This window comes from Seriola dumerili, unplaced genomic scaffold, assembly GCF_002260705.1.
Source record: "Seriola dumerili isolate Sdu_G_001 unplaced genomic scaffold, Sdu_1.0 BDQW01000056.1, whole genome shotgun sequence".
NCBI classification, from domain to species: Eukaryota; Metazoa; Chordata; class Actinopteri; order Carangiformes; family Carangidae; genus Seriola; species Seriola dumerili.
Genome location: NW_019174311.1, coordinates 607054 through 620577, shown reverse-complemented (window position 1 = coordinate 620577; position 13524 = coordinate 607054). Strand labels below are relative to the sequence as shown.

Below are 13524 nucleotides of genomic sequence, written 5' to 3'. Positions count from 1 at the left end.
TGCTCAGTGCTGTCAGAGTGTCCTGCATGGGGTGGGAGATGTTGTCCAACAGGGATGATAGGTTAGCCATCATCCTCGTGTTGCCCACTACCTCCACTGGGTCCAGGGGGCATCCCAAACAGAGCTGGGCTTTTTGATCAGTCTGTTGAGAATTTCCTGTCAGCAGTGGAGATACTGCTGCCCCAGCAGACCACACCAAAGAAAATGGCTGATGCCACCACAGAGTCATAGAAGGTCCTCAGGAGTGAGCCCTGCACTCCAAAAGACCTGAGTCTCTGCAGCAGATGCAGCCTGCTCTGTCCTTTTTTTACAGTGCATAAGTGTTGTCAGTCCAGTCCAGTGTATTGTTCATGTGAACACCCAGGTACTTGTAAGAGTCCACTATTCAATGTCCATTCCCTTGATGTTCACCGGTGTGGGAGGAGTGTTTTTCTGTCTGCGGAAGTCCACCAGCAGCTCTTTGGTCTTCCCAGCATTGATCTGGAGGCAGTTCCACTGACACCAAACACTGACCAAGTCCTGGGTCAGTTCTCTGCACTCCCTTTCGTCCCCATCAGTGATGAGGCCGACAATGGCGGAGTCGTCAGAGAACTTTGGTAGTCAGTGGAGTTGTAGGAGAATTCTTCAGTGTAGAGGGTGAAGAGGAGCGGAGCCAGAACTGTTCCCTGTGGGGCTTCTGTACTGCAGACAACTCTGTCAAACACACAGTCCTGGATCCTCACATACTGCAGTCGGGTGTTGAGTTAGTTGAGGATCCATGTGGTGAGATGACGGTCCACTCCTGTGCACTCCAACTTGTCCCTCAGGAGCATGGGCTGGATGGTGTTGAAAGGACTGGAGAAATCAAAGAACATGATTGTCACAGTGCTCCCAGCCTTTTCCAGGTGGGAGAGGGATTGCTGCAGGAGGTAGATGACAGTGTCATCTGCTCCAATGCCAGGCTGATAAGCAAACTGAAGTGGGTCCATCGATGGGCTCACCAGGGCCGAAGATGGTCAAGGACCAGCCGCTCCAGGGTCTTCATCAGGTGGGATGTCGTTGCCACCGGCCTATAGCTGTTGAGATCCTTGGGGTGCAGAGTCTTCAGACCAGTACCGCACAGGAAGTTTTCTACAGCTGTGGCACCCTCCCCAGCTTCAGGCTCCGGTTAAAGATGTGCTCCACTATCCTGCACAGTTGATCAGTGCAGGACTTGAGGAGCCGTGAACTGATGCAATCAGGACCGGTAGCATTTCTTGCATTGATCATCCTGAGTTCTTTCCTCACCTGGCTTGTTGTGAGGGACAGGTTGGAGCCAGATGACTGTGTGCTGGAGGTTGGGGATGAGGGATTCCCCCATCCAGATGACTGATCAAATCTATTGAAGAAGAGAATTAGGTCATTCGCCCACCTCCTGCCCTCCGCAGGCTGGGAATTGGGTTCCTTGTAGCCTGAGATGGTTCGAAGGCCCCTCCAGACTCCGCTGATGTTGTTCAGCTGCAGCTGGTTCTCCATCCTCCTCCTGTAGCTGTTCTCCCCCCCTCCTTAGCATTATCCTCAGCTCCCTCTGCACTTCCTTCAGCTCCTCCTTATTTCCCAACCTGAAGGCTCTCTTCTTTTGTTTGAGGAGGACCTTGATGTTGGGAGTGATCCAGGGTTTATCGTTTTAAAAACACTGTACAGTCCTGGTGGGTACGGCATTTTCCACACAGAAGTTTATGTAGTCCATAATGCAGTGTGCCAGACTGTCAGTATCCTCTCCGTAGTGACCACAAAGCACTTCCCACACGGTTGAATCAAAGCAGTCCTTTGAAGCCTGTTCAGCCTCATCAGACCATCTCTTGACTGTGCGAGTGACTGCTGGCTGCCTGTGTACAAGAGGTTCGTACAGAGGGAGGAGGTGAACCAGGTTGTGGTCTGATCTTCTCAGGGGAGGGAAAGGTGTTGAGTTGAATGCCTCCTTTGAGTTGGCATAGAGAAGAGTAGGTCCAGTGCTTTATTGTCTCTGGTGGGGCAAGTGACATACTAGGTGAATGTGGGTAGAGTGGAGTCCAGAGAGGCATGATTGAAGTCACCAGAGATGAGGAAGAGGGCATGAGGGTGCTCTTGTTGAAAAGGGGGGCACCAGCCCTCAGACGGGACAACACTGAATTACTGTATTTCTTTGATTTATGTGATCAGTCTCATATCAAAAGCTGTGACTTCTTGATTCAATGGATCTCCAGTCTTTACTTCAAAAGAACACAACAGGAAAACGACTGAGTGTAAATAAAAGTTTATTATCTAGACAATTATCTACAGAGTTCAAGCATCTCGGGGTGTTGTGTACAAGTGAGAGTAGGATGGAGCGGGAAATTGACAGGATGGATTGGGGCAGCATCAGCAGTAATGCAGACGTTGTACCAGACTGTTGTGGTGAAGAGGGAGCTGAGCTGGAAAGCAAAGCTCTCAATTTACCAGTTGGTCTTTGTTCCATCCCTCACAAATGGTCATGATGGTCAAAATGCGCTGGGTAGTGACTGAAAAAATGAGATCGCGGGTACAAGCAGCCAACTGAAGCTTCATGTCATGAATCCACTAGATGTTGGAAGCTTTCCTCTGAGACTCATGTTGACATGATTGCATCACATAACTGAAGTTCACTGAACTCATTTCATGTAACAAGTTTGAGACGACTTTTGCTTTGTGAAATGGAGCATTGATTGTGCTTGGAGTGGCCAATAGAAGATGGTAAACTGTGGCCATAAAGGCTAAATTTCTCTGGTGAGCCTATGCCCAGTATAGCCTCAGATTCCTGTTCTCTATCATATCAAGACATAAAACATAAACATAAACATAAACATAAACCATGTTGTATGTACAGTGACTGATCCCAGTGGGGGCAGCTAACGTGGACACTCTTTCAGACACATCATCTGTGGTGACCACACACTGATTAGCAACACATGATTATATCACCACCACACAAGCGTGGCCTCTTTGATTCCTTGATTTCCATGGTCAAGCAGTTAGATGAATTAGATGTATGCTTACATTTAAGTTGTCAGTGGGTCAGCGTTTGTGTTTGACATAAGTGGGTGTAGTGGCTTCAGGTCACCTGTGGGTCTGAGTCCTAAAGAAGAGACCAATCAACAAAAAGCATCTCCATTTTTATATCCACTGTGCATAACAATCAATAACAATCAACACCTGTGATTGTGATTATAATGATGACAGCTGCTGATAGCATGTCAAGGTAAACAATACTGCCAATGCCTCAGAGTATGAATCTGGTAATTTGATGATAATTTGATTTGCCATAATTTGATCTGCCTAATGAAACTTTTTGACCATTAAGATGCTGACAGTGGTTAACAGCTAGTAACTTAACAAACATGTGATGAAGCAGCTGGTACAAACGCTGGATGATGGAGAAAACAAAGAAAACAAAGAAAGCTCAGTAACTAATGAGATATGAGGCTTAACAGTACAAATAAACGTGGGCTCACTACTTGACAAGCAACAGGTCACTGTTGCCTTTTTTATCTAATGGGTTATGAAAGCTTATTAATGATTTATAAAAGTGTTAACAAGCTTATTAATAAACTAGTTATAAACCATTAAGAGATCATTTATAGGGGTAGTCCTATTGTAATGTGGTACCTCATTATTAGACTAAATTGGCTTCCCCTCAACATGTAAAACGTTTTAATCACACCCTCCATCTTGTTCTGACATATAGCATAGGAATTGAACAATTCATTGCTATTTAGTCCACAAAAAGCCCTCCATAATGCCAAATATATTCTTTCTTTCTTGTTTTGTGTAGTCTCTGACAGGCTCTTCTCTAACACATTTTTCTGACCTTGTGGACAAGTGAACTGACAGCATCTGACGGAGTCCCAGTACATGTCACTTCAATGAACTGACCTTTATGAGATGCAGACATCCGGGCTATCATGACGAGATATATGCACTGTGGTGGAAACTTTAGAGATGGAAAAGCTCAGACACAGTATTTTAGAATCTGACTAACAAGAATACTCACGCTGAAGCAGCTAATTGACAATATGACATGAAGGCACTATGGATTGATTTGATGGGGCCATTTTTTTTCTGCATGAGCATTTTGTTCCTAAGCTTACTCTTTTTTATATTTTCTGTGTCCCATGTCCCTACCCTACATCTCCCTTACAGCTTGTGTATCAGGCTTCTTTAAGGCTGCACAGGGAGACCACAAATGCCTGCAGTGCCCCATTAACAGCCGAACCACAAGTGATGGAGCAACAAATTGTGTCTGTCGCAACAGCTACTACCGCACTGACTCTGACCCTCTACAGATGCCCTGCACCAGTATGTATATACTAAACAGCAAAGAGCAACACATATGATTTGATGTGAACACCTATCCATCTCTGAAATGCACATAACAAACAAACATAACAAAAACATACAGTTTACATTTATATCAACATAGTTATCTTCTTCTTGAGACAATGGGCACAGAAATTGAGCTCTATGCTGATGTTCTATACATAGTGAGATACAGATCATTTCTATCATAAATCCTGTGTCCAATATGAATAGTGAGGGAGGTTATGTTACTGTAGTGGCTGTAAAGAGGGAAGACCAGACAGGAAGTAAAAATTCTAAGGTCCTAACTCTATCTCTAAGGCTAACCCTGCAAAGAATGCAAATGCAAACTAATTTCAGCTTCAGATGATGATTCACCAAATCTACCAGTCAATCTTGTTCCAGCATACCATTTGTGAACAAGATATTTGAAATCCCTCTCTTGGGACAGTGACTCACTCTTGATCTGAATGCCCCATTGACTGACAGAGAACCATGGTCATAGACTCGGAGGTGCTCACTTTCAGACAGCCCCTGTGCATAATGGAGGTCACAGCCTGATGTAGTTAGTAGAACCACATAATCTTGGGGCCACTATACCGAACACCCTCCACACCATAAAAATCACAAGTGGAAGAGGTGCGAGACACTCTCCAGTATCATTGCAAGGGTAAACAACTTGTCCAATGCTCCATGACCAGGGACCACATTGTTCATTATTATTATTATTATTATTATTATTATTATTATTATTATTATTTCTATCTAAATTTCAAACGTTTAAAAAAATATTAAGAAATAATAGTTAGTGATATGGATTTAAAAAATACAAATACAAAGTCGAGAGAAAGACTGACATGGATATCCTCTCTGGTCTTCTGTAGTAAACAGAAAAATGCTGTAAGAGCACCAACTGCAGAAACTTGAACTTCATCAGAGGAAAATCTGAGGGGAAAAAATAATCACAGTCTTGGATTGGCTGTTTGCAAAACAAAGTGCAACGAGATGCCAAGTAGATTTTTCAAGTATTGTTCCATATTTAGGGCAATGGGCACAAACCCAGAAGAAGCAGACAAATTAAGTGAATTACATTACCAGTATAATTAATTTTTTCCCCATCTCTTCCAGCTGTTCCATCAGCTCCACAAAATGTCATCTCCATAGTGAATGAGACCTCTCTGAGGCTGGATTGGAGCCCACCACAGGAGAGCGGTGGCCGAGAAGACGTTGTCTACAACATCATATGTAAGAGCTGTGGCAGTGGGCGGGGTGGCTGCACCCGCTGTGGAGACAATGTGCAGTTTGTCCCTCGTCAGCTGGGACTGACTGACACCCATGTCCACATCAGTGACCTCCTAGCTCACACCCAGTACACATTTGAAATACAAGCTGTCAATGGAGTATCTGACCAGAGTCCTTATTCACCACAGTACACCTCTGTCAACATCACCACCAACCAGGCTGGTGAGGCTAACCCTGCATTTTAAATTAGATGATGTTACTATAGTGACTGCTCAGTGATTCGATGAGTGATTGTTGATAGGTCCAAAAGGTTCTGTTTCAGTAGCCTGTCTGCCTTTCATTTTCTCTACTCTAACTTTGCAATCTTATTTTGTTCTCAGCACCATCAGCAGTGTCCATCATCCACCAGGTCAGTAGAACCCCTAACAGCATTACACTGTCCTGGTCCCAGCCTGATCAGCCCAATGGAGTTATCCTGGACTATGAACTGCAGTACTATGAGAAGGTACATCAGTGCTGATGATAAAAGTCAGGCCTTCCCCAAATTTCTTACTGCTCATTTATAGTTTTGATACTTTCAGACATCATTTGTCTGATTATTTTCTGACTTATCATTAGTGATGCATGTGTTTCAGAACCAGGCAGAGTGGAACTCATCTCTAACAAGGAGTCAGACCAACACTGCAGTCATACGAAGCTTGAAACCTGGAACGATCTATGCCTTTCAGGTTCGGGCTCGGACTGTTGCTGGATTTGGACGCTTTAGTGGCAAAATGTACTTCCAGACCATGACTGAAGGTAAGACTGACAATCAGCTAAATGTAAACAAATTTTTACCTAATATTGTTGTGGAGTTGAAGGAGCTATTTTGGGCGCCCCTGGTATCAGAAGTAAAAGTGCAATTCATGTGTCTCATAGACAGTGGCATGTCTATGAGACACATAGTGTAGCACTTCTACAGCTTGGATTTGCATGAAGCAATTGTATTAACTGCATTACAAAATATCTGGTTCTTTGATAGAAAGTCAAAGGTTCAAGCTCATGCACATAAAAGTGCTATTTGCCTTTTTGGTGTTTGGTTTTATTTGATACTCACCTCCTGTCTCATTCCACATCCCTGCACTTCGTGCCCTGCTGTGCTTCCCTCCTGTGTGATTACTTTACCCCACCCTAATGTGCTGCACCTGTGTGTCATTGTCTCCCTTGCCCCAGTGTATTTAGTTCAGTTTAGTTTCAGTACTCACTTTACTTTGTGCCAGTTCATCTTGTTCACTAGTGTCAGAGTTCAAGCCTTTTCCCCTATGTGTATGGTTGTATATTTCTAAGTAGAGACTGTGACTTTACCTGCTGAGTGTCTCGAGTTCTGCTTTTGGGTGCACTCTCTGTTTTCAGCTGTTACAGAATCGTCCAATCACTGAAAATTCTTTCAAGAACATTGAAAGGAAAAACTGAAATGGAAATACAGAAAGGGGGAAAACACTTCTGGAAACTTCCACCTCACTCATAGTCATTGATTGAGGCTGTATTTGAAAATTAGCCACATTTATCGGTTTTCTGTCTTTTCACCTGTAGAAGAATATAACTCCAGTATCCAGGAGAAACTCCCCCTCATCATTGGTTCTGCTGCTGCAGGGGTAGTCTTCATCATTGCCATCACTGTCTTCATAGTTGTCTGCCGCAGGTGAGCCAGTAATGTTACAGGTACAGATTACAGATATAATTGATTTCTTCTAAGTACCCAATAATAATAAAAAATAAGAAACATGGAACTTTTGCCTCTCCTTGAAACAGAGCTCAGTCACATCAGAATCTGCTCATGTGCACATCAGCAGGAGAAGTTCATGGAAAGGGCATATAATACACTTTACCACAAATCCCCATCATAAATAAAATTGCACTTTGTTGTTTTATTCACATATTCTTGGTGCACATCTTTTTGAACAGTCACAACATGGCACAACCAAAATACCAAGCAAGAAAAAAACTGCGTCACACAGAAATTCTTCTTTACTGTGTCAAACCTGTACACTGTTCAACTGTCATAAAAAGAATCCCAAATCAAGGACTGAGCTTCATCCATATCACATGGGCTTCATTGGTGGATGGAGTTGCCCATTTCATGGATCTGTTGAAATGCAAGCCTCTTTGTGTTTGTCCTCAGCAGGAGAAGTTCAGACAGACCAGAATCAGAGTACACAGACAAACTCCAACATTACACCAGTGGTCACAGTAAGTACTTTAACCTGAACAGTGTGTTGTAATCAGACAGCACTGAAGTTTTATTGTGTGTAAATGAAATGCAGGATCGTTTTGCTCCGCATTCATGTGACAGTTGTTGTTTGTATAGCCGCTGCTGTCTCTTCTCTCTGTTGAAGTGTCACCAGGAATGAAGATCTACATTGACCCCTTCACTTATGAAGACCCCAATGAAGCAGTCAGAGAGTTTGCGAAGGAGATCGACATTTCCTGTGTCAAGATTGAACAAGTGATTGGTGCAGGTAAAGGAAAACAATGCATGAAAAGGAAATTATGTCAGGTATCAGAGAAGGCAGGTGAGGGTTGGGATGTTTTTAATTGGCCTGTTGGAACTCTTCAGCAGATCTGAGGGCATGCCTTGCCAAATTCATGTAAAATTTCATATCACTGCCTGACATAATAAAAACGCAGTGTATGTATCATTCCTATTATGTCTTAGACTGATGGTTATAGTAGTGTAGTTTCTATGAATTTCATGATGTCTTTTTAAAACTAAAGCACTACGTACAATGTTTAGATTAATACATATAATTTGTTCAAAATGCCATTGACCATCCACTGATTGCTCCTGTCTTTCTGCCAGGTGAGTTTGGGGAGGTATGCAGTGGAAACCTCCGTCAACCTGGGAAGAGAGAGATCCTCGTGGCTATTAAGACACTGAAAGCAGGCTACACTGAACGCCAGAGGCGGGACTTCCTAAGTGAGGCATCAATCATGGGCCAATTCGACCATCCAAACATCATCCATCTGGAGGGCGTGGTGACCAAAAGCAGCCCTGTGATGATCATTACTGAGTTCATGGAGAACGGATCCCTCGACTCCTTCCTCAGGGTAAAAATTTGTGTGTCTGTACCCTAATATGCAAATTTAAAACTACTTACAATTTTGCTCTCTCAGGTTAGAGGCCAGAGGAAAGGATATATCGGGTCACAATAAACATTCTTCCTTTTGGGGCCATGACTCATTGTTAATTTCAGCTTTGAAAACTATGGCTTGTCACTGACAGCTGTTTCAAAATAATTGCAGTTATAAGCAATGATGCTGACCACAGATTACACGGAGATCTGATCATGTGCTTGATTTGTTGGAATTTGTGTACTATAACTATGTTACTATAGTAAGTAATGTTCATTCTTTTGCATTATTCATCACAAAGTAAAAACACTAATTTGGTGTTTTGTTCCTAAAGCAAAATGATGGGCAGTTCACAGTGATCCAGCTGGTGGGAATGCTGCGAGGTATAGCAGCTGGAATGAAGTACCTGTGTGACATGAACTACGTCCATCGAGACCTGGCAGCTAGGAACATCCTGGTCAACAGCAACCTGGTGTGCAAGGTGTCTGACTTCGGCCTGTCACGCTTCCTTGAGGATGATACTTCAGACCCCACCTACACGAGTGCACTGGTGAGTCCTCATCACAGACCCCTAGCTCACCATTAGGAGTGGTGGACCTCCTAAATGGCACTAAATGTTCATGGCAACATTGGCCAGTTAATGAGAACTTTTCACAAAGCTGCCAGAAAATGGAGTGGGGTTGACCCTGTTTCTATGGATGACAACACTTATTTTTGACTTAATTCACAGACAATAGTTGACAAGTGAATGGTTTGTGTCATTGGATGTGGAATCAAGTGTAGGAGCGTGAAAAAGAACCTGATTGGATTAGATTACATAAAAAAAAAAAAGAATTATCAATTAAAATACACACTTCAGAAATTAATTAAATTGAATTTTATTAAAATCATGTTATAAATCATTATGAATAAAGTTACATTAGTGAGAGTTTAGAGTCAAAACAGGAAATCAAACAAATGAAAAAATGGGTTGGCCAATATGTCAGAAGGTTTCTAAAAAAGGATCAGTAATGGAACGACACCAGTCTTTGTCTTTCAGTGGGACTGATTCCCCATTAAAAATTTCCTCAGTTATTCTAGTTACATCCATCCATCCATTGTGTCACTGTGGTAACAGGTCAAGCAAAGTAGTTCAGTTTTCCTTCTTGACATTCACAGGCCAAATGAGATATGTACGGTTCGGGAGCAACAGTTCTACTCTGAGCTCTCTCCAGAAATCAGAGCTCCTCACCCTGTCTCCAAGGCTGACCTGGTAGTGACTGAAAGAATAAGATGATGGCTGGGCATTTCAGTAGCTCATATCTGCGTTCTCTATTAAACAAAATTAGACAACCACAGTAGTCAACTCACCCATTTCATTGTCCCTCTCTATGTGTGGTCCAGGTCTGTCATATGATGCGCTGCAGCGCTGCAGGGGCAGTGTTTTTTCAGCTTCCTGTGTGAAATTGACAGTCAACATTGTTTCTTTTAACAATGACTACAATCATTCTATAACCATAACCTTATTATTGTAACCATGACAACGAAGATCATTTAACCTGAACAAGCCATAATTCCCTAAGCCTGAAACAAACCGAACATTCACAGCAGCCTTGGCGTGATTATTTATTTTTTAGTAGTGATATATCTCCTGCCACTGGTAGAGGCACAATGCCCCTATGGTTTGTTGAGGGTAGGGACAAACAGCCTATAAGACCCTTTATGTTGGAGGATTTGCTCTCAGTCCACAGTACCACTGTTGACCTCCATGCTTGTTTTTCCAGGGAGGAAAGATTCCCATCCGGTGGACGGCTCCAGAGGCCATCCAGTACAGGAAGTTCACCTCCTCCAGTGATTGCTGGAGCTATGGCATTGTCATGTGGGAGGTGATGTCATATGGAGAGAGGCCGTACTGGGACATGAGTAATCAAGATGTGAGTAAAGCCCTGTAGTACAGTATTTAAGTACATATCACAGAACTGTCAAAGAAAGGTGAGATGGTTTGATGTGTTGATGTTTGTGTGTACAATTACAGTTACCATTTAGACTATTCTGACTGCATAGGTTGAGGAGCTTTAAATTATTGGCAGAAGAAACTGGTACAGACTCAACACTGGTTTTGTAATCAACCAGGCCAGGCCACGAAGGTGCATTCAGACAGTGAGCAGTAACCACAGCATTTGCTGATGAATTAAAAAAAGAAATTAAATGTAGTTTATTTAGTAAGTAGTAGTAAATCAATTAAATGTTTAGTTTTCAGATAATAAATAAATAAATAAATAAGTAAAAATACATTTTAACAAAATTAAATCTAAAAAGTTATATTAGATTAAAATGAATTACATAAATAAATCAAATAATTACATTTTTTAAATTTCAATTAAATTAAATTAAATTTGAAATGAAATGAAATGAAAAAACACAGAGTAGATGACCCATGATCCTGCTGGAGATGATGCATAGTGTGGTTTATCTCAAATGCCAACAATCAAATAGTGGTTTCAATTCATTTGTGTTTTTTCTTCTGTCTTACCTGTTAATTGCAGTTCTGTACTGAAACAAGTTCTTGTAGTCATGTTCTCATATACTTGTCATTAGTTTTCATATCAATTTTGTAGGTCATCAATGCCATAGAGCAGGACTACAGGTTACCCCCCCCTATGGATTGTCCTAGTGCATTGCATCAGCTGATGCTGGATTGCTGGCAAAAAGACCGGAACAACCGGCCCAAATTCAGCCAGATTGTCAGCACTTTAGACAAGATGATCCGCAACCCTAACAGCCTCAAGGCCATGACACCACTGTCATCAAGGTATGGCAGGACCTCCATCACTTAAAACTGTGAATGGCCCTTACAAACCAACCTTCTCACAGGCTGTTGTGTTCTTCTTTTGTCTTCTTTCTGTCCACCAGTGTTCACCTACCTCTGCTTGATCGCAGCACTCCAGACTTCTCCTCTTTCAGCACAGTGGATGAGTGGCTGGATGCCATTAAGATGGGCCAGTACAAGGAGAGCTTTGCCAACGAAGGCTTCACCAGCTTTGATGTGGTGTCTCAAATGACCATGGAGTATGTTAGATATGCTTGAAATATTCACACTGATCATTATTTCTTACTTAATTGTCATTTAAAACATAAACCAGGACTCCTAGTTTGTAATTGAATGTCTATTTTTGAATATGTCTGTTAAGGGCAGTTTTAATTGAGGGAAGGGAAGACAAAATAGATATGTTTTGACATAATGTATATTTGTTAGGTACCAAGAGAAATTAACATGTAATACAGGGGCAGAGCTTGAAAAATATCTGTGTTGTAACAGTAATGTCAGTATTGATAGAGATATATTTAATTATAATTACACAGTTACTGTAAATATAGTTTTCCTCGTGGACTTAACAGGCACTCAAGGATTTGGTTCCCACAAAGTCCCTAATCATCATCTTCATCATTTTGGGGGAATTTATGTTTTCATTTTTGTTGTTCATGCTGAATATGAACAGGCTGAGTCATCTGGATTTGTCATAATCCGGTTGATTTTGGTCTGTCTATGGACTGAGGATCCTTAGGTGAATGTTTAATGCTGATTGTTTTTTTCAGCTCATGTAAAGGGAAAAGTTATGCTCATTCTGCCCGGATCTGTGATGAACTGTGTAGCCGACCTGCAGGTCAGACATAATTAGCCATTATCAACAGTGTTGTGCCAGTTCACACTTAAAAAAAAAAGTTCAAAGTTCAGTTCATACAGATGAAAATGAACTAGTTCACGTTGATAGTTCATTTTTTTAAATTTTGAACTAAGTTCACAGTTCCAAAAATGAGCTAGTGCACGTTCATTTGTTCAGTTTTCTTTTAAATAAATAAAGGCCAATATTCTTTTTCAATAGAACCTCCTTCTACCCATCCATCACCAGCCCCAAATCATTGCCACTCCCAAACTAAATGAATTATTATACACCACTGAAGAGTCACAGACATGAGTTACATTTAAAATATAAATATAAATATAATCTGTCTGAGTCTTCACTTGTTTGTTCATAAAACTGCTTCATTTGTTCAAATAAACTGGCTTCAGCAGTATTAGATGCAGTACTGCTGGCACCAGCCAAGCTGGGCCGTGTTTATGGAGACGTCATGCAGCATGTCGTAAAACGTGAGCTAAAACTGTCGTACAACATTCATTTGTAAACTGATTCGTTCAGTTCAGCGTGAATGCTGTTCATAGAACACGTTCATGCACAACACTGATTTTCAGTAGCGTAAATCATGAATATACTTTGAAATGAGTTGCAGGGTCAGAAAGTTCAGTTTATTTCCATGGAAACACATGAGATCTTTAAGTCCTGTCTCATAGTGCTTTTCATCTTCTTACAGTCCAGCAGCTTTGCAGACTTGGTAGAACAAGGAATAGGTTACTAGATATGTAAAAACCTTATAAAATGCCATTTAGACTTGTATTTCAGCATCCAGAAAACAGGGGGTCTTAAAGGGGGTCAAGTTTTACTCTAGTTTTATTCATCTTGAGGTGGAACTGACTAATGGTTTCTCTTCAGGGACATCCTCAGAGTGGGAGTGACATTAGCCGGCCACCAGAAAAAAATCCTCAACAGCATCCAATCCATGAGGGCCCAGATGAACCAGATCACTTCAGTGGAAGTGTGATTTCACAGACCAGGAACACACAGGCTCTGATTACTGCAGGAAACCCAGCAGCCACCAACTCTGCATTCTCCTGGAACCTCTGAAGAAAGCTGATGACCTGCACACAGACTGACTTCAATCCAACCTCAGCTCACTGTCCCACCCTCCCTCCAAATTCTTCCCAGAAGGTTCCATCAGTCTGCAGCACAGCACAGATGTTCTGTGTTTTCTTGTAGCTGTTTC

General features: G+C 41.9%; 1 protein-coding gene across 1 annotated transcript in view; it reads left to right on the top strand.

The window, feature by feature from the left end:
* Positions 1 to 13302, top strand: part of LOC111218961 (ephrin type-B receptor 2-like) — a 47200-nt gene extending 33898 nt beyond the window's left edge. The window contains exons 4-16 of the mRNA XM_022741466.1: positions 4156 to 4311; positions 5440 to 5775; positions 5934 to 6058; positions 6189 to 6351; positions 7126 to 7234; positions 7715 to 7782; positions 7929 to 8051; positions 8393 to 8640; positions 8999 to 9214; positions 10428 to 10577; positions 11262 to 11455; positions 11557 to 11712; positions 13194 to 13302. Of these exons, the coding sequence (XP_022597187.1) occupies positions 4156 to 4311; positions 5440 to 5775; positions 5934 to 6058; positions 6189 to 6351; positions 7126 to 7234; positions 7715 to 7782; positions 7929 to 8051; positions 8393 to 8640; positions 8999 to 9214; positions 10428 to 10577; positions 11262 to 11455; positions 11557 to 11712; positions 13194 to 13302 (2153 nt within the window). The remainder of the gene's footprint in view (positions 1 to 4155; positions 4312 to 5439; positions 5776 to 5933; positions 6059 to 6188; positions 6352 to 7125; positions 7235 to 7714; positions 7783 to 7928; positions 8052 to 8392; positions 8641 to 8998; positions 9215 to 10427; positions 10578 to 11261; positions 11456 to 11556; positions 11713 to 13193) is intronic.
* Positions 13303 to 13524: the final 222 nt, after the last annotated feature.